The sequence below is a fragment of the Phyllostomus discolor genome, chromosome 6 (assembly GCF_004126475.2).
Source record: "Phyllostomus discolor isolate MPI-MPIP mPhyDis1 chromosome 6, mPhyDis1.pri.v3, whole genome shotgun sequence".
Taxonomy (NCBI): Eukaryota; Metazoa; Chordata; class Mammalia; order Chiroptera; family Phyllostomidae; genus Phyllostomus; species Phyllostomus discolor.
Genome location: NC_040908.2, coordinates 157,527,531 through 157,548,695, shown reverse-complemented (window position 1 = coordinate 157,548,695; position 21,165 = coordinate 157,527,531). Strand labels below are relative to the sequence as shown.

Below are 21,165 nucleotides of genomic sequence, written 5' to 3'. Positions count from 1 at the left end.
TACAGCCCCCCAAGTCCTTCTTTTGGGGGGCCTCCCAAAGTGATCGTGCCTGCCTTAGGTTGTTCCCCTGTGGGGAATCTTACCCATCTTTGGCTAACCGACCAAGCTTTTTGGGGTTCAGCAGCAGAAGCAGCATTCCTGCCAGGGAGACAAGCCCTTGTCTCCTTGCTGGCTTATGGTTCCAAGGGCGTTCCCTTAGCCTAGGTGGGGGTTTCAGCTTCTGATACCAGTCAGGGCAGTTCCCAACAGGACAGTATTATATGGTAAGCACTCTCCTAATGACTCCACATGTATTATTGGTTTCTTAGCCCTCTGAACTTGGTAATATAACACCCATCAAAAATAAAGATTCTGAGAGCCAGAAAGGTTATGTAACCAGTCCAAGTGTGCACAGTTAAATGATAGACTCACATGTTGTGTTAGACCTCATACCTGGACCATGACAACCTACTTTTAAGTACAGCATCACAACTTCACATTTTCTCTGAAAAGGGAAAACTGTGAATTATAGATCTCACCATGGGTGAGTTCCTTGAAAGTGCTGGTGATGGCCATCTCTATTCTCTATAAATAAAAGTCCACTCAGTGGCTGGAAGAAAAATGCAAAGGTCTTTTCCAAGTCTTACTTTTACATCTGAGAGAGAGGAAGAACATCTCTGGAAGACAAACTAGAGAATGTTCCCTGCCGCCGCAAGCACCATCTTCAACATGGTCTCAGGGAAAACAATCAATAAAGAAGCAAAGTTGGTTTCTTGATTTCCAATTGGAATTTAAAGAGGTTTCTCCGAGAGATCATGAACCTTTAGAATTGCCTCTGAGTTACTGGCAGATTTGGAAATTGGAAATCAGGGAAGCTAAAACAGTTAAAAGAAGAACTTGGCCCCCAAATAAGAGGAGAAAGCTTTAAGGACATCTTCAAAATGTGACTAGTGATCGGTTCTGTGTTTGAATATTTTCACACCATGCTAGTGAGGTGAATTGTGAAGTGGGAAGACTGGAGGAAGAAGAGTCTAAAAGACTTTCCTTTATTGCTAAGCTGGATTGAGTCTCACTTTATTCTGTAAAAAATGGAGTAAAAATCCAACAACACTTGTTTCTACATTCAGGGACTGAAAACATATAAAGAACAAACTGCTTCATAGTTGGCCTTGAACAATAGTAGCTCACTCCCTTCACTTAACATTTTCACTGAATTAAAAGTCCAAATTAAACTAAAGTACCCTTATCCAATACATCCAAACGACATTTATCTTACTAATTTTTAGGAGTAAACAATCTTGCTTCCTTACATGCTGTGTTAAGTATCAAAAATAATCAAATGACATTTGATCCTCATGAGAAAATCTTGATGGTGAGTGCAAAGGGACATCTTAACATTCTTTAAAACTATCCCCACAGCAGCAAACTCCATCCACTAAGAATGTCAGAACACCTGATATTTCCTCCTCCAGTTCTTGCACCCTCCAACTTTGCTGTTGACCATTTGTAACTTGTGCCTCATCAGTCTCCTCACTCATCCACTGAGTATTCAATATGACTCATAAGACACAATCACTGGCTCTAGTTTCCCTCTTCAAACCCTCCTCTTTGCCTTAGAGTGGAAAGAACATTGACTCAGTACTCTTCTTATCCTTACTGCTGGCTTACTCTCATCTTCTAAACATGTGTCATTTAGTCCAGATTCTGTCAAATTGTTTCTCACCAGCTGCTGCAGACTTGACCATATTTAGTACATTAAGTGTTCATTATATCTCTTCCAGACCTAGACTTTGTAGAAAAATGTTCTATTTCTTACGAATTTAATAACCATGCATAAAGTGGAACACACAGGTACCCCCAAAGAACACACATATAATCCTCTGACATTACTTTATGGTCAAATTATGGAAGAGATACCCCCAGATGAACAGTGAGTTTAAGAAAGGTTTATTCACAAAAAAGTAACATGAGGCAGAATGTCATAGTGAGAAGCTTTGCTTTATAAATGTTATATGGTAATTTAGAGTGCCCTGATATTTTCCATGTACACAGAGGGGCATTGTTGCTGAAATATGTGGCTATGTGCGAGATAAGTCTACAAAATATGAGTCAAAATCTTTGTGGTAGGTAGCCTTGGCTGGTGTAGCTCAGTGGATTGAACTCGGGCTGTGAACCAAAGAGTCACTGATTCAATTCCCAGTCAGGGCATGTGCCTGGGTTGCAGGGCCAGGTCCCCAGTGGGGGCCATGTGAGAGGCAACCACACATTGATGTTTCTCTCCCTCTCTTTCTCCCTCCATTTTCCTATACATAAATTAATAAATAAATAATAAACAATAATAAATAAATAAACTAACTAACTAACTTTCTGGAAAGATAATGTAAATCTGTAAGGCTGTTAATATTATCTATAGACATAAACAGGCAAGTGCTTTTTGTTGAAAGATGGTAAGACTGACGTTTGGAAGACCTGAATTCAAGTTGTGTAGCTCAAACTCTTAGCTGTGTGAACTGAGGCAAGTAAGTGATCAAACCTCCCTTGGCTTCAGTTTGCTTCTCTGTAAATGAGGATAGTAATATGGAGTCTGCCGGCTTAGTATGTGGATGAGTCACCTAACTCACCTAAATATCTATGATTGATAATAAAGCATTTATTTAATGTAAATACATGTATCGCACCTCCAGAGAAACAGCTTTGGAACCTAAGCATATGCACTTTTCTTGAGATTAGTTAAAAGAATGTTCACCTTTGTTGCTTCAAATAGCTCCTAAAGTCTTTGAAAGGAAAAATGGAAATAAAAAACCTTCCTTTTCTACAAGAGAAACTGTGAGCCATAAGAAATTTAAGAAAATAAGGCCAAATTAAGAATAATTTGAGTAACTTCAAATTTTATGGCCTATTTTTGTGCTGAGAAAAAAAACAGGGATAGGTCATGAATGATTATTTCTTCCTTCTGTGGGGGGTCTTTCTTTTCACTTTTGGTAGATACATAGTGCCAAAAAGGGAAAAACTCAGCAGGGATTCTCTAATTCCCCAAATATCCTTTTCCCCATATATTTTAAGAATTTCTATCATCTAGTGGTTTTTTTGTTTGTTTTGGGGGGGGGTATTTTTGTTTGTTTGTTTGTTTTGATTTATTTTGCTTTACCACAAGCTAAGCAAAAATAAAATAATCCTAATATCAAAGTCCTATGGAAAAGCCAATTTCATCCACATAATAGGTATAAAGAATTTCAAAACATAGCCATGACATTCTGGAGAAAAACTTTGTCTAACAGGGGTGTCCAACCTGTGGCCCACAGGCTGCACGAGGCTCAGGATAGCTATGAATGCAGCCCAACACAAAATCATAAATTTACCTAAAACATTATGAGATCTTTTTGTGATTATGTGTCGCAATGTATTTAATATGTTGCCCAAGAAAACTCTTCTTGCCAGTGTGGCCCAGAGACACCAAAAGTTTGGACACCCTGCTAGAAGCATCACACTAGGGATTTAGCATTGATTTTTCCGCTGCATACCCTGAATCTATACAAATGAACAACAAGGCGGTGGAAAGTACATTAAAAGTTATCAAAAGCATACTAGCATGCCTTTAGATCGGACAATTAACTATGTAAGAATGTACATAGAATTAACTACTCAACTGAATGTAATACTACCAAATGAATACCAGTTCAACATTTAGAAATATCCCTGGAGAATGAATTGATTGGTCAATGAAAGTTCAAAATGCAAAAGAAGTGAAGTTATGGCTTTGAGTGTTAAAATTCCCAACAAGGTTCTGAAATTAAACATCCAATAAGCTTATATTGAATCTTTCTAAGTAAAATATTTAAATATTAGTAAATAAAATCTCCCATGTACTTCCAATGAAGTTACACATCTAAATGAAACTTTGTTTCCTTGCAGTCCAGTTAAAGTAGTATTAGTTGAGTGTGATAAACTAGAGATGTTATAATAGTTACAAGGTCTGGTTGGCAGTTGTAATCATCTCTGATAACTATAAAAGAAATAATTAATTGATTACTACTTAATTTAAATATGTTAGTTCCTAATGCAAAGTAAACACTGCCCTGGCTGACATAGCTCAGTGAATTGAGTGCCGGTTGTGAACCAAAGTGTCCCAGGTTCTATTCCCAGACAGGGTACATGCCTAGGTTTCAGGCCATAACCCTCAGCAACCCCACATTGATGTTTCTCTCTCTCTCTCTCTCTATCTCCCTCCCTTCCCTCTCTAAAAATAAATAAATAAAATATTTAAAAAGAAAAGAAAGTAAACACCAAATGGAGGGAGCTTTAGGCTGTGAAGACAGGAGCAGTTAGGGGACAACAGTCAGCAAAATATCACAAGGGAGAAACATGCTTTGGTCCAGGTAAACATACACATGATCTCCCTAAAAACTGTTGTCATTAATCAAAACATTGTAATAGATCAAATTATGGACAGATGTTGGACAACCATGAAAGCCAGGTCATATAATTCTACTTTGTTTTATTTTCAATAAGCAAAGAGAAGATTTGAGGACATAAAACAGGTACTTACCTCCTGACAAGATGTACACATTAGATCAGACCAACACTTCCAGGGGTTTTAGCACTAAACTCATTGATGTTTCCTTACACTCCTGCACTTTCCTAACTCTCTGATTTGGGGGACACCACAGTAGTGGAGAATGTAACTTTCCCTTCTTTAATTTTTACTCTTACCTCTTGAAATTTTGAACCAGTTTAAATATATTTGATACCACAAGTCTCTCCTTTTTTCCAAGATGAAAAAATGCCTCTATCATGTATTCACCTGCATTGCTGTGTGTTATTAAGTGTATATTAAATTGAATAACACAATCCTAGGTTACATATTATTCTTGTTGTATAATCTTACTATTCAAACACTTTTCACTAACATTATTTAGTTTGACCTGCACATTCTATTACAAGATAAGTGTACCCATTTTCCTGGTCCTTTCAATGAGATACAGAAAGTTTTTCCACTTAGAGGTAAAACCATATGGTAATTCTCTTTTACTGCCTGGATTATTTCACTTAGCATAATTCTCTCCAGTTCCACCCATGCTGTCACAAAAGGTAAGACATGAATTGATACCTTAATTTACTGGTCTAACTCCAGAATCAAGTTCTGTATGCTGCATGGTGAAGCAAATATCAAAGCAGAAAATAGATGCCTACATGAATAAGAGTGTAGACGAGGCAAGAGTACAGAATGGGTGAAGAGAGTACAGGAGAGAGGAGAGTGAGCTGACCCAAAGAAAGAAGAGTCAGAGGGTAGCATACAGAAAGACAGGGAGGGGAGGGAGCAAAAGAAAATATTAGAGAGGACAGTTTGATGCAAGATTTCATCATAGAACTCAACATCTGCCTCTATGACATAGTGCAATACCACTGCCCCAAAACCAGAAAGAGTGTACAGTTCTGGGTCATGGGCAAGAGTTCCCAACAGTCTTGAAAACCCAGGTGTGGAGAAAGAACAGCCCTTCCTATTCTCATCCTAAATCTCTTCAAGTGAGGGGTCCCCAAAGACAGAAACTTCTGTCAATCTAGCCTCAAGGCCATCTACAGTTAATTGTCCCCTCGAGGACCAGAGACATTTTCAAGAGCACTGAAGCCAGGGAAGACTTAGGGACCTTGGACCACTCTAAGTCTTCATTGCAGGAACTACATTCAGCAGCTCCATCATGTCTTGAAACACACACTGAGTGTAGATTCCATTGAATCAGTCTCACCTTTCAGTAGAAACTACCATTACTCTGTTCCACACATTCTTCATGGCATTTTTCACTTCTTTGTTCCTGATAGTGTAAATCAAAGGATTGAGCAAGGGGGTTAGGACGGTGTAAAATACTGTCACCATTTTGTCAAAGGAGAAAGTGGATGGAGGTCGGGCATACGTGAATATGCAGGGAACAAAAAACAAAACCACAATAATAATGTGAGATCCACAAGTAGAGAGAGCCTTCAACCGCCCTTCAGTACTGTGGGTTCTCAGAGAGCACAGGATGATACCATAGGAGACAAGCAACAAGGAGAAGATTAGGATGCACATAAACCCACTGTTGGCCACCACCAAAAGGCCAAACACATGAGTGTCAGTGCAGGCCAGCTCCAGTAGCAGGTACAAGTCACATATGAAATGATCGATGACATTGGGGCCACAGAAGGGCAGCTGTAAAGCAAAGAGAATTTGTATTATGGAATGCAAGAAGCCCCCTGTCCAGGCCACCCCCATCAGAATGCCACAGAGTCTCCTGTTCATGATAGAAGAGTAATGCAAGGGCTTGCAGATGGCCACATAGCAGTCATAGGCCATGACTGTGAGGACAATCACCTCCACTCCAGCAAAGAAATGTCCAGCAAAGAGTTGGGTCATGCAGCCCTCAAAGGAGATGGTCTTCCTCTCAGAGAGAGAGTCCACAATCATCTTTGGGGCAGTGACTGTGGAGAAGCAGGCATCCAGGAAGGACAAGAAAGCCAAGAAGAAGTACATGGGGGAATCCAGGAGTGCTGGGCTGCTGCTGATGGTCACCACAATTAATAAGTTGCCCCCGAGAGTTGCCATATAGCTGAACAAAAGTATAACAAATACTGTTTTCTGAATATTTGGATTCTGTGAAAGCCCCAAGAGGACAAACTCAGTTACAAAGCTTTGGTTTTGCATGATTTCCAAGGAAATGCTAAATGCTACTAGAGTAAGCATATAAAATATGCAATTATGAGAAAAAGAAAAATTCACCTTGGACCAGTTTATGATACCATTTTATCACAGTCATCAAGCAGTTGGTGCATCCATGTGAAAAGCTGGTTACATGCTTCTGTTGTAAATAAGAACAGGAAATTAGAAATTGCTGAAGGCTATAGTGGGAGGTCAGGCAGAAGTCATGAGCAGAACAATTATTCAATACTTTAAAGTGGATAGAGCTTATTTATATGTGAGATATTCATATACAATAGGGAAGAGACATGGTTTTTATCTCCACTGCCAAAGGAGATCACTTTTCCTGGAGTGAATTGTTGAAGAGAATTCTGAAGCCATATCCACACTGAGCCAAAGAACTTGTAATTTATTTGTCATTCCTGCTGTTAGTATGGAATGGGAATGGAGTGACTCACATGCCATCACTGACCAGGAGATGACCTTATCTACAAAGAGAAGGAGAAATGACCCCAGGTTTAAGAGTCATTTGAAAATCATCGCTACTTATCCAATTGTTTTTAACTCTGAACTGAATTGGGCCTTTAAGATGAATACAGAAAGCAGACTGACAGCTCTCAGAGGGGCACTGGGTTAGGGGACTGTGTGAAAAGGTGAAAAGATTAAGAAAAACAACTCAGGGACACAGACAATAGTATCGTGATTACCAGAGGGAAGGAGAGGTGGGCACAGGGAGTATGTAGAAAAGGTTAAAGGGTGAATAAATAGTGAAAACAGGAGGCTCGACTTTTGATGGTGAACACACAATACAATATACAGGTGATGTATTATAGAATTGGACACTTGATGTCTATATAATTTTGTTAACCAATGTCACCCCAATAAATTCATTAAAATACAAAACAAAAAAAGATAAATTAAATCATTCCCTGTAAAAAGGAAAGCTCTATGGAAAAGTGCCTAGCTCTGCACTAACATATAACAAGTATGCACATACTGAGTTGGGTTCTTTCTTCATTCATCAGTTAAAATAAGAACGGTTGTTTATGAAAAACAATAATACCTACTTAAGGGTATTGTCAACATGACCAAGTTAACTAATGTAAAGAAATTTGCTGTTCAAGAAATAGTCCTAGAAAACAGTCCATGTTATATGATATTATCCCTATTTTCCTGGAAGACAATCCATGCTTATAGAGAAAATGTCAAATAACATGCTGGGCCTGGAATTTAAACACAGAATCCCAGCTCCAACACTTAAGTATTCCTAATGGATGAAGACAGAAAGGAGCAGAGCTGGCCCTGCTACTGTCTTCATACACCTGTGCAAATCAAAGTCTTCTGATTCTTTTGCTCATGCTTGAAGGAGGCCCCTTGATGACACAGAGCAAGTGATATAGATTCAGAAAGTAATAGTCCAATAACTACAGATACAAATTGGCACCAACCACATAGGTAAGGAATGGAAAGATTGTGCTGAGTATAGCTAGAGTCTTCAGACTTTTTAAATTATTTACTAATTATTTATAGTATGTGGCCCAATCTGATATTGTACAAATTGTCATTTATATGACTTTACTGCAAACTAAGTATGTTCATGTATAATCTACATGCTCATCCCACAAGATTACGGTGAGTGACAAATTGGAAAAATGCAAAACTTGCTTATGATAACTGCCCTCACCAATTTTAGTCACTATTCTCTCACTTAGCAAGACAGCCACCTTACCTATGAGTTGTCCAGAGAAGTACTCCAACTATTGACTACTTTCTATAGTTACACTTCAGTTTTTGAGAATGTTTGCATCCTCACCTGTACATAAAACAGAAATTTATGTCTCAAAAATATGTGTGTACATATATATATATATAATCTGTTTGTTAAATCGGTAAATAAAATAATAATGAGGCTTACAGTGAGAATTAAAAATAACCTAATCTTAGTGAAAACCATTCAGAGCTAACAAAACCAATTTTACAATAAAGATATGCTCGTTTATGGTAATATATGTCTTTGTGCTTACTTTAAAATAACCATTTCCATTAAATTCCCAAGGTACTAGACATTCTTATACAAACTTGCACTGTGAACAACATATTCAGCTACAAATTGTCACCCAAAAAATAAGAGTACAAAGCAAACCCTGGAAGGTCACTGGATCAGTCAATGACCATTTGTTAAAAATCAAAAATACCAATGTACGATCCAGCAGTTGTCAGCTTCTCAGCAATGAACATAGTGGGCATATATTCTTTCAAATTAGTGTTGTGGGGTTTTTCAAATAAATTCTCAGAAGTAGAAACACTGAGTCATAAATCAATTACATTATTAATTTGTTGAGGTAACTCCACAGTGTTTTCCACTGTGGTTGTGCCAATCTACATTCCTAACAACAGGGCAACACGGTTCCCTTTTCTCCACCTCCTCACCCTCACTAAAGGTACATTTACACAATAGAATACTACTGGGATGTAAAAAAGAAAAAAAGCTTACCCTTTGTGACAGTATGGATGGACCTGAAGAGAATCATGCTGAGTGAAGTAAGCCAGTAAGAGAAAGACAAGTATCATATGATCTCACTCATATGAGGAATCTAATGAACAAAATGAACAAACAAAATAGAGACAGACTCATGGATAGAGAGAACATGCTAACAGCTGTTGAGGCTGAGGGCTGCTAAGTGGGAGAGGTGAAGGGACAGAGCAAAAAACAAAAATAAATGACAGAACACTTGGAGCCACAGACAACAATGTGGTGATTGTCAGGGAGAGGGAAGGTGGGAGTGGTGGAGGAGGGTATAGGGAAATCAATGGCGACAACAGATACTACATTTGGGATGCTGAACACACAGTACAGTGTACAGGTGATGTGTTACTGAATTATGTGCCTGAAAATTATATAATTTTGTTAACCAGTGTCGCCCCAATCAATTCAATAAAAAGGGGCAAAATTATATTAATTCTAAAATTGCAATCAAACTATTTGATTTCATGTAACCCTTTCACAAATATTTTTTTAAAGATTTTATTTATTTAGAGAGGGAAGGGAGGGAGAGAGAGAGAGAGAGAGAAAGAGAGAGAGAGAGAAACATCAATGTGCGGTTGCTGGGGGTTATGGCCTGCAACCCAGGCATGTACCCTGGCTGGGAATTGAACCTGGGACACTTTGGTTCCCAGCCCGCGCTCAATCCACTGAGCTACGCTAGCCAGGGGTCTTTCACAAATATTTTAATAAATACTTCCAGGATTGTATACCTGTTTCTATTTCTTTTTTAGAACCCAATCCTAAAAAATTTCTAAATGTGAAATGAGGTACTGTAAGTTCTATAATTGAAGATGATGCATGTTTTTCATAACAGTAAAACTTTAGAAATATATAAAATGTTCAATAATGGGAAGATGTTTCTGCAAAGCAGTACTACACATTAAGATGCAGTGAATACTAAATAATACAAGGATGTACATGGTGAGGCCTGTTTACAATACATTAAAAGAGAAAATAAAACATTGTAATAATTCTGCTTTGCACAGACATTTTAATATAATTTTAAAATTTAGAAGAGAACATATGGTAGACTTACTTTTGGCACGTAGAGTTAACATTAAGGGTCAGGTTTAGCCCTGACTGGTGTAGCTCAGTGGGTTGAGTGTTGTCTCGAAAACCAAAAAGACTCAAGTTCAAAACCCACAACACCATATCATCCTCTATCTAAAAAGTTAAAAACAAAGGAGATGGGGTTTTTACTATAATTTTATTATCTCCATTATGGTTAATTTGCATAACTGGAACTAACATGCTAACATACATAGAATCTTACACTGAAAATCGTAAACTAACGTAAACCTTCCATAAATAGCCATATCATTGTCCCAACCCTTCCCAATCTCTATACTCACTTTGAAATCAATTTGTAGTTCATACAGTCCTATAAGAAGCAGCTGATTCTGTTCGTATTTTTCCTAAAAGACTCCAAGGTCTTTCCTTTCTTCATAGCCATGTACTTTAATATACCGGAGCAGGACCAGATTGTGCACAGCCCCTCCCAGCCATGGACTGTGGGCTTTAGGCCACCTCATGGGGCTATGGCCTTGGATATTAGGCCTCCTCTCTCTCCCCATTGCCCACTATCTCATTCTCATCCATTCTGGCAGCAAACTGATGCTAGCATCTGTTGTTCCAAAAACAATAGAAATACCTCTGTCAATTTCAAAGTACATATAATAATTGCAAATATATGAAAAATTAGTAGTAAGGTTGTCATAAGTAGTACTTTGTAATTATATTTCAAGTAGTGAATTTTAGATGCATTTATATGTACCTATATGTGCATATCAGTTATATTTGCATGTAATTTTCTAAGGAAATATAATTATTAAAAATTAAAAGAATAGACTAAAACCACATTCAAACTTGTCTCCTAGTTAAGTTCCTTAAATCCAGTGTATTCTTTACTTTAGCAATAAAAGTTTTATTCTCAATCTACCTAATCATGTTCCTTTTTGACCATCTGGGAAATGCTCTCTTCAGATTCCAGAGCCCTTTTCCTCCTCTCCATAATCTCCTGATGTCCCTGAATGTCTCAACTTGTACACCCTTACTGATTCTGGAATTTGAAAAAATAATAACCCTTCTCTGTGTCCACCTATGTCCTTCCTGACTGATGCCTGAACCTTCTTTTCTTCTATTGCCCTAGCAATTCAGTTCACTTTAAGAAAGGGGCAAAGCCACAACCCCTAGCACTAAAGCATTTTAAGTTCAGCCATGTAACTATTCCTGAACAGTTCTGGTGCAGAAATCTAAGGCTATTTATGATATCAAATGCTCTAGGGAAAATTCAGTGAACATGATTAAAATTCGGAGATTCTGCTCTGTGACTTAAGTGAGACACTCTTTCCTACGCTTAATGAATGGCTGTGTGCCTTTGCTGGGGATTTAGTACTGGGAATACTAGTGCAATATTATATCAGTAATTGTGAAAGGTAAACAGCAGTTGAATTATCATGCTCCTACAAGGCTATTCTTTATACAGCCTCTGAAAATTCCACCTTTTAATCGAAAACACTAGGATGGGAATATTTAAAACTACATTAGGACATTCATCCTCATATGAAAGATAATTGAGAATACAACTGGAAAGAATAAATTAAATGCTGTTAGAAAGTTGAGGCAGAAATATGCACTAGTTGCATTTTTAAGGTATTTGGATTTAACCTAAATGTGAAAAACTGAAGACAGGTCTGATTTCATTAGACTTTAATTAATAGAACCTCCTAAGCTTCCAAAAACAGTTTGCATTCTGACAGAGGCTATTTATTGAGCATGGACAGTGTTGCGCGTGGGTCACCGGCCAGCAGTGACCACGGAACGCTGCGGATGGCTCGACGAAAAACACGCGAGAAACAAACATACACAGAGACAACCAGGTCCTGTGGGGAAGTAGGGACAGAATGGCCACCCCCCCTAGTGGGGAGGGCCCCGATTTACCATCCATACATGCTTTTATTGGGCTCATTTTGCATAATAATTCAGGTAAAATACAGTACTTATCAGGGGGAAGTAAGGAACTATAGAAAACAAGGAATTCTGCTGGTCTATTGAGTGGGGGTCAAACAGCTGTAAGACTTTGAGGAACGAACTTCCTCCTTGGACCCCTCGCATTCAACTGAGAGCATTTTAAACAAAGAAGGTTTCACAGTAATTTACATGTTCTTTCTTAGGCCTGATTACCAGGGAATCCGCACAGAGCTGCACCACCCTGTCATTGTTTCAGGCTTAGTTGGGAACTAAGGCAATAAGGAGATTTTCTCCCAGACGATGAGAACTCAGGCTATGTCAAAGCCGAGGAGCGAGGGTCCGTCACCCTGTTTTGCTACAGCCCCCCAAGTCCTTCTTTTGGGGGGCCTCCCAAAGTGATCATGCCTGCCTTAGGTTGTTCCCCTGTGGGGAATCTTACCTGTCTTTGGCTAACCGACCAAGCTTTTTGGGGTTCAGCAGCAGAAGCAGCATTCCTGCCAGGGAGATAAGCTTTTGTCTCCTTGCTGGCTTATGGTGCCAAGGGCATTCCCTTAGCCTAGGTGGGGGTTTCAGCTTCTGATACCAGTCAGGGCGGTTCCCAACAGGACAGTATTATGTAGTAAGCACTCTCCTAATGACTCCACATGTATTATTGGTTTCTTAGCCCTCTGAACTTGGTGATATAACACCCATCAAAAATAAAGATTCTGAGAGCCAGAAAGGTTATGTAACCAGTCCAAGTGTGCACAGTTAAATGATAGACTCACATGTTGCGTTAGACCTCATACCTGGACCATGACAACCTACTTTTAAAACAGCATCACAACTTCACATTTTCTCTGAAAAGGGAAAACTGTGAATTATAGATCTCACCATGGGTGAGTTCCTTGAAAGTGCTGGTGATGGCCATCTCTATTCTCTATAAATAAAAGTCCACTCAGTGGCTGGAAGAAAAATGCAAAGGTCTTTTCCAAGTCTTACTTTTACATCTGAGAGAGAGGAAGAACATCTCTGGAAGACAAACTAGAGAATGTTCCCTGCCGCCGCAAGCACCATCTTCAACATGGTCTCAGGGAAAACAATCAATAAAGAAGCAAAATTGGTTTCTTGATTTCCAATTGGAATTTAAAGAGGTTTCTCCGAGAGATCATGAACCTTTAGAATTGCCTCTGAGTTACTGGCAGATTTTGGAAACTGGAAATCAGGGGAGCTAAAACAGTTAAAAGAAGAACTTGGCCCCCAAATAAGAGGAGAAAGCTTTAAGGACATCTTCAAAATGTGACTAGCGATCGGTTCTGTGTTTGAATATTTTCACACCATGCTGGTGAGGTGAATTGTGAAGTGGGAAGACTGGAGGAAGAAGAGTCTAAAAGACTTTCCTTTATTGCTAAGCTGGATTGAGTCTCACTTTATTCTGTAAAAAATGGAGTAAAAATCCAACAACACTTGTTTCTACATTCAGGGACTTAAAACATATAAAGAACAAACTGCTTCATAGTTGGCCTTGAACAATAGTAGCTCACTCCCTTCACTTAACATTTTCACTGAATTAAAAGTCCAAATTAAACTAAAGTACCCTTATCCAATACATCCAAACAACATTTATCTTACTAATTTTTAGGAGTAAACAATCTTGCTTCCTTACATGCTGTGTTAAGTATCAAAAATAATCAAATGACAGTTGATCCTCATGAGAAAATCTTGATGCTGAGTGCAAAGGGACATCTTAACATTCTTTACAACTATCCCCACAGCAGCAAACTCCATCCACTAAGAATGTCAGAACACCTGACATTTCCTCCTCCAGTTCTTGCACCCTCCAACTTTGCTGTTGACCATTTGTAACTTGTGCCTCATCAGTCTCCTCACTCATCCACTGAGTATTCAATATGACTCATAAGACACAATCACTGGCTCTAGTTTCCCTCTTCAAACCCTCCTCTTTGCCTTAGAGTGGAAAGAACATTGACTCAGTACTCTTCTTATCCTTACTGCTGGCTTACTCTCATCTTCTAAACATGTGTCATTTAGTCCAGATTCTGTCAAATTGTTTCTCACCAGCTGCTGCAGACTTGACCATATTTAGTACATTAAGTGTTCATTATATCTCTTCCAGACCTAGACTTTGTAGAAAAATGTTCTATTTCTTATGAATTTAATAACCATGCATAAAGTGGAACACACAGGTACCCCCAAGGAACACACATATAATCCTCTGACATTACTTTATGGTCAAATTATGGAAGAGATACCCCCAGATGAACAGTGAGTTTAAGAAAGGTTTATTCACAAAAAGTAACATGAGGCAGAATGTCATAGTGAGAAGCTTTGCTTTATAAATGTTATATGGTAATTTAGAGTGCCCTGATATTTTCCATGTACACAGAGGGGCATTGTTGCTGAAATATGTGGCTATGTGCGAGATAAGTCTACAAAATATGAGTCAAAATCTTTGTGGTAGGTAGCCTTGGCTGGTGTAGCTCAGTGGATTGAACTCGGGCTGTGAACCAAAGAGTCACTGATTCAATTCCCAGTCAGGGCATGTGCCTGGGTTGCAGGGCCAGGTCCCCAGTGGGGGCCATGTGAGAGGCAACCACACATTGATGTTTCTCTCCCTCTCTTTCTCCCTCCATTTTCCTATACATAAATTAATAAATAAATAATAAACAATAATAAATAAATAAACTAACTAACTAACTTTCTGGAAAGATAATGTAAATCTGTAAGGCTGTTAATATTATCTATAGACATAAACAGGCAAGTGATTTTTGTTGAAAGATGGTAAAACTGACTTTTGGAAGACCTGAATTCAAGTTGTATAGCTCAAACTCTTAGCTGTGTGAACTGAGGCAAGTAAGTGATCAAACCTCCCTTGGCTTCAGTTTGCTTCTCTGTAAATGAGGATAGTAATATGGAGTCTGCCGACTTAGTATGTGGATGAGTCACCTAACTCACCTAAATATCTATGATTGATAATAAAGCATTTATTTAATGTAAATACATGTATCACACCTCCAGAGAAACAGCTTTGGAACCTAAGCATATGCACTTTTCTTGAGATTAGTTAAAAGAATGTTCACCTTTGTTGCTTCAAATAGCTCCTAAAGTCTTTGAAAGGAAAAATGGAAATAAAAAACCTTCCTTTTCTACAAGAGAAACTGTGAGCCATAAGAAATTTAAGAAAATAAGGCCAAATTAAGAATAATTTGAGTAACTTCAAATTTTATGGCCTATTTTTGTGCTGAGGAAAAAAACAGGGATAGGTCATGAATGATTATTTCTTCCTTCTGTGGGGGGTCTTTCTTTTCACTTTTGGTAGATACATAGTGCCAAAAAGGGAAAAACTCAGCAGGGATTCTCTAATTCCCCAAATATCCTTTTCCCCATATATTTTAAGAATTTCTATCATCTGGGGGGTTTTTTGTTTGTTTTTGGGGGGTATTTTTGTTTGTTTGTTCATTTTGATTTAATTTGCTTTACCACAAGCTAAGCAAAAATAAAATAATCCTAATATCAAAGTCCTATGGAAAAGCCAATTTCATCCACATAATAGGTATAAAGAATTTCAAAACATAGCCATGACATTCTGGAGAAAAACTTTGTCTAACAGGGGTGTCCAACCTGTGGCCCACAGGCTGCACGAGGCTCAGGATAGCTATGAATGCAGCCCAACACAAAATCATAAATTTACCTAAAACATTATGAGATCTTTTTGTGATTACGTGTCGCAGTGTATTTAATATGTTGCCCAAGAAAACTGTTCTTGCCAGTGTGGCCCAGAGACACCAAAAGTTTGGACACCCCTGCTAGAATCATCACACTAGGGATTTAGCATTGATTTTTCCGCTGCATACCCTGAATCTATACAAATGAACAACAAGGCGGTGGAAAGTACATTAAAAGTTATCAAAAGCATACTAGCATGCCTTTAGATCGGACAATTAACTATGTAAGAATGTACATAGAATTAACTACTCAACTGAATGTAATACTACCAAATGAATACCAGTTCAACATTTAGAAATATCCCTGGAGAATGAATTGATTGGTCAATGAAAGTTCAAAATGCAAAAGAAGTGAAGTTATGGCTTTGAGTGTTAAAATTCCCAACAAGGTTCTCTGAAATTAAACATCCAATAAGCTTATATTGAATTTTTCTAAGTAAAATATTTAAATATTAGTAAATAAAATCTCCCATGTACTTCCAATGAAGTTACACATCTAAATGAAACTTTGTTTCCTTGCAGTCCAGTTAAAGTAGTATTAGTTGAGTGTGATAAACTAGAGATGTTATAATAGTTACAAGGTCTGGTTGGCAGTTCTAATCATCTCTCATAACTATAAAAGAAATAATTAATTGATTACTACTTAATTTAAATATGTTAGTTCCTAATGCAAAGTAAACACTGCCCTGGCTGACATAGCTCAGTGAATTGAGTGCGGGTTGTGAACCAAAGTGTCCCAGGTTCTATTCCCAGACAGGGTACATGCCTAGGTTTCAGGCTGTAACCCTCAGCAACCCCACATTGATGTTTCTCTCTCTCTCTCTCTATCTCCCTCCCTTCCCTCTCTAAAAATAAATAAATAAAATATTTAAAAAGAAAAGAAAGTAAACAACAAATGGAGGGAGCTTTAGGCTGTGAAGACAGGAGCAGTTAGGGGACAACAGTCAGCAAAATATCACAAGGGAGAAACATGGATTGGTTCAGGTAAACATACACATGATCTCCCTAAAAACTGTTGTCATTAATCAAAACATTGTAAGAGATCAAATTATGGACAGATGTTGGACAACCATGAAAGCCAGGTCATATAATTCTACTTTGTTTTATTTTCAATAAGCAAAGAGAAGATTTGAGGACATAAAACAGGTACTTACCTCCTGACAAGATGTACACATTAGATCAGACCAACACTTCCAGGGGTTTTAGCACTAAACTCATTGATGTTTCCTTACACTCCTGCACTTTCCTAACTCTCTGATTTGGGGGACACCACAGTAGTGGAGAATGTAACTTTCCCTTCTTTAATTTTTACTCTTACCTCTTGAAATTTTGAACCAGTTTAAATATATTTGATACCACAAGTCGCTCCTTTTTCCCAAGATGAAAAAATGCCTCTATCATGTATTCACCTGCATTGCTGTGTGTTATTAACTGTATATTAAATTGAATAACACAATCCTAGGTTACATATTATTCTTGTTGTATAATCTTACTATTCAAACACTTTTCACTAACATTATTTAGTTTGACCTGCACATTCTATTACAAGATAAGTGTACCCATTTTCCTGGTCCTTTCAATGAGATACAGAAAGTTTTTCCACTTAGAGGTAAAACCATATGGTAATTCTCTTTTACTGCCTGGATTATTTCACTTAGCATAATTCTCTCCAGTTCCACCCATGCTGTCACAAAAGGTAAGACATGAATTGATACCTTAATTTACTGGTCTAACTCCAGAATCAAGTTCTGTATGCTGCATGGTGAAGCAAATATCAAAGCAGAAAATAGATGCCTACATGAATAAGAGTGTAGACGAGGCAAGAGTACAGAATGGGTGAAGAGAGTACAGGAGAGAGGAGAGTGAGCTGACCCAAAGAAAGAAGAGTCAGAGGGTAGCATACAGAAAGACAGGGAGGGGAGGGAGCAAAAGAAAATATTAGAGAGGACAGTTTGATGCAAGATTTCATCATAGAACTCAACATCTGCCTCTATGACATAGTGCAATACCACTGCCCCAAAACCAGAAAGAGTGTACAGTTCTGGGTCATGGGCAAGAGTTCCCAACAGTCTTGAAAACCCAGGTGTGGAGAAAGAACAGCCCTTCCTATTCTCATCCTAAATCTCTTCAAGTGAGGGGTCCCCAAAGACAGAAACTTCTGTCAATCTAGCCTCAAGGCCATCTACAGTTAATTGTCCCCTCGAGGACCAGAGGCATTTTCAAGAGCACTGAAGCCAGGGAAGACTTAGGGACCTTGGACCACTCTAAGTCTTCATTGCAGGAACTACATTCAGCAGCTCCATCATGTCTTGAAACACACACTGAGTGTAGATTCCATTGAATCAGTCTCACCTTTCATTACAAACTACCATTACTCTGTTCCACACATTCTTCATGGCATTTTTCACTTCTTTGTTCCTGATAGTGTAAATCAAAGGATTGAGCAAGGGGGTTAGGACGGTGTAAAATACTGTCACCATTTTGTCAAAGGAGAAAGTGGATGGAGGTCGGGCAAACGTGAATATGCAGGGGACAAAAAACAAAACCACAATAATAATGTGAGATCCACAAGTAGAGAGAGCCTTCAACCGCCCTTCAGTACTGTGGGTTCTCAGAGAGCACAGGATGATACCATAGGAGACAAGCAACAAGGAGAAGATTAGGATGCACATAAACCCACTGTTGGCCACCACCAAAGGGCCAAACACATGAGTGTCAGTGCAGGCCAGCTCTAGTAAAGGGTACAAGTCACATATGAAATTATCAATGACATTGGGGCCACAGAAGGGCAGCTGTAAAGCAAAGAGAATTTGTATTATGGAATGTAAGAAGCCCCCTGTCCAGGCCACCCCCATCAGAATGCCACAGAGTCTCCAGTTCATGATAGAAGAGTAATGCAAGGGCTTGCAGATGGCCACATAGCGGTCATAGGCCATGACTGTGAGGACAATCACCTCCACACCACCAAAGAAATGTCCAGCAAAGAGTTGGGTCATGCAGCCCTCAAAGGAGATGGTCTTCCTCTCAGAGAGAGAGTCCACAATCATCTTTGGGGCAGTGACTGTGGAGAAGCAGGCATCCAGGAAGGACAAGAAAGCCAAGAAGAAGTACATGGGGGAATCCAGGAGTGCTGGGCTGCTGCTGATGGTCACCACAATTAATAAGTTGCCCCCGAGAGTTGCCATATAGCTGAACAAAAGTATAACAAATAGTATTTTCTGAACATTTGGATTCTGTGAAAGCCCCAAGAGGACAAACTCAGTTACAAAGCTTTGGTTTTGCATGATTTCCAAGGAAATGCTAAATGCTACTAGAGTAAGCATATAAAATATGCAATTATGAGAAAAAGAAAAATTCACCTTGGACCAGTTTATGATACCATTTTATCACAGTCATCAAGCAGTTGGTGCATCCATGTGAAAAGCTGGTTACATGCTTCTGTTGTAAATAAGAACAGGAAATTAGAAATTGCTGAAGGCTATAGTGGGAGGTCAGGCAGAAGTCATGAGCAGAAAAATTATTCAATACTTTAAAGTGGATAGAGCTTATTTATATGAGAGATATTCATATACAATAGGGAAGAGACATGGTTTTTATCTCCACTGCCAAAGGAGATCACTTTTCCTGGAGTGAATTGTTGAAGAGAATTCTGAAGCCATATCCACACTGAGCCAAAGAACTTGTAATTTATTTGTCATTCCTGCCGTTAGTATGGAACGGGAATGGGGTGACTCACATGCCATCACTGACCAGGAGATGACCTTATCTACAAAGAGAAGGAGAAATATCCCCTAGTTTAAGAGTCATTTGAAAATCATCGCTACTTATCCAATTGTTTTTAACTCTGAACTGAATTGGGCCTTTAAGATGAATACAGAAAGCAGACTGACAGCTCTCAGAGGGGCGGTGGGTTAGGGGACTGTGTGAAAAGGTGAAAAGATTAAGAAAAAAACCTCAGGGACACAGACAATAGTATCGTGATTACCAGAGGGAAGGAGAGGTGGGCACAGGGAGTATGTAGAAAAGGTTAAAGGGTGAGTAAATAGTGAAAACAGGAGGCTCGACTTTTGATGGTGAACACACAATACAATATACAGGTGATGTATTATAGAATTGGACACTTGATGTCTATATAATTTTGTTAACCAATGTCACCCCAATAAATTCATTAAAATACAAAACAAAAAAAGATAAATTAAATCATTCCCTGTAAAAAGGAAAGCTCTATGGAAAAGTGCCTAGCTCTGCACTAACATATAACAAGTATGAACATACTGAGTTGGGTTCTTTCTTCATTCATCAGTTAAAATAAGAACGGTTGTTTATGAAAAACAATAATACCTACTTAAGGGTATTGTCAACATGACCAAGTTTACTAATGTAAAGAAATTTGCTGTTCAAGAAATAGTCCTAGAAAACAGTCCATGTTATATGATATTATCCCTATTTTCCTGGAAGACAATCCATGCTTATAGAGAAAATGTCAAATAACATGCTGGGCCTGGAATTTAAACACAGAATCCCAGCTCCAACACTTAAGTATTCCTAATGGATGAAGACAGAAAGGAGCAGAGCTGGCCCTGCTACTGTCTTCATACACCTGTGCAAATCAAAGTCTTCTGATTCTTTTGCTCATGCTTGAAGGAGGCCCCTTGATGACACAGAGCAAGTGATATAGATTCAGAAAGTAATAGTCCAATAACTACAGATACAAATTGGCACCAACCACATAGGTAAGGAATGGAAAGATTGTGCTGAGTATAGCTAGAGTCTTCAGACTTTTTAAATTATTTACTAATTATTTATAGTATGTGGCCCAATCTGATATTGTACAAATTGTCATTTATATGACTTTACTGCAAACTAAGTATGTTCATGTATAATCTACATGCTCATCCCACAAGATTACGGTGAGTGACAAATTGGAAAAATGCAAAACTTGCTTATGATAACTGCCCTCACCAATTTTAGTCACTATTCTCTCACTTAGCAAGACAGCCACCTTACCTATGAGTTGTCCAGAGAAGTACTCCAACTATTGACTACTTTCTATAGTTACACTTCAGTTTTTGAGAATGTTTGCATCCTCACCTGTACATAAAACAGAAATTTATGTCTCAAAAATATGTGTGTACATATATATATAATCTGTTTGTTAAATCGGTAAATAAAATAATAATGAGGCTTACAGTGAGAATTAAAAATAACCTAATCTTAGTGAAAACCATTCAGAGCTAACAAAACCAATTTTACAATAAAGATATGCTCGTTTATGG

The 21,165-nt window shown here is 38.4% G+C and overlaps 3 protein-coding genes across 4 annotated transcripts in view; all 3 read right to left on the bottom strand.

The window, feature by feature from the left end:
• Positions 1-21,165, bottom strand: part of LOC114499916 (olfactory receptor 4A5-like) — a 203,310-nt gene that overhangs the window by 80,542 nt on the left and 101,603 nt on the right. The gene's annotated exons all lie outside the window — the stretch shown is intronic.
• LOC114500130 (olfactory receptor 4C15-like) lies at positions 466-6,835 on the bottom strand. The gene is made up of 2 exons (XM_028516727.2): positions 5,724-6,835; positions 466-484 (listed from the first exon to the last, which is right to left on the bottom strand). The coding sequence occupies exons 1-2, from the start codon at positions 6,692-6,694 to the stop codon at positions 466-468; spliced, it is 990 nt and encodes a 329-aa protein (XP_028372528.1). The 5' UTR covers positions 6,695-6,835.
• Positions 12,985-19,877, bottom strand: LOC114500112 (olfactory receptor 4C15-like). The gene is made up of 2 exons (XM_028516704.2): positions 18,242-19,877; positions 12,985-13,003 (listed from the first exon to the last, which is right to left on the bottom strand). The coding sequence occupies exons 1-2, from the start codon at positions 19,210-19,212 to the stop codon at positions 12,985-12,987; spliced, it is 990 nt and encodes a 329-aa protein (XP_028372505.1). The 5' UTR covers positions 19,213-19,877.

What these genes read in the sequence shown, in the direction of transcription:
- LOC114500130 (XM_028516727.2), bottom strand. Translation starts at nt 6,694, where the DNA reads ATGCTTACTCTAGTAGCATTTAGCATTTCCTTGGAAATCATGCAAAAC.
- LOC114500112 (XM_028516704.2), bottom strand. Translation starts at nt 19,212, where the DNA reads ATGCTTACTCTAGTAGCATTTAGCATTTCCTTGGAAATCATGCAAAAC.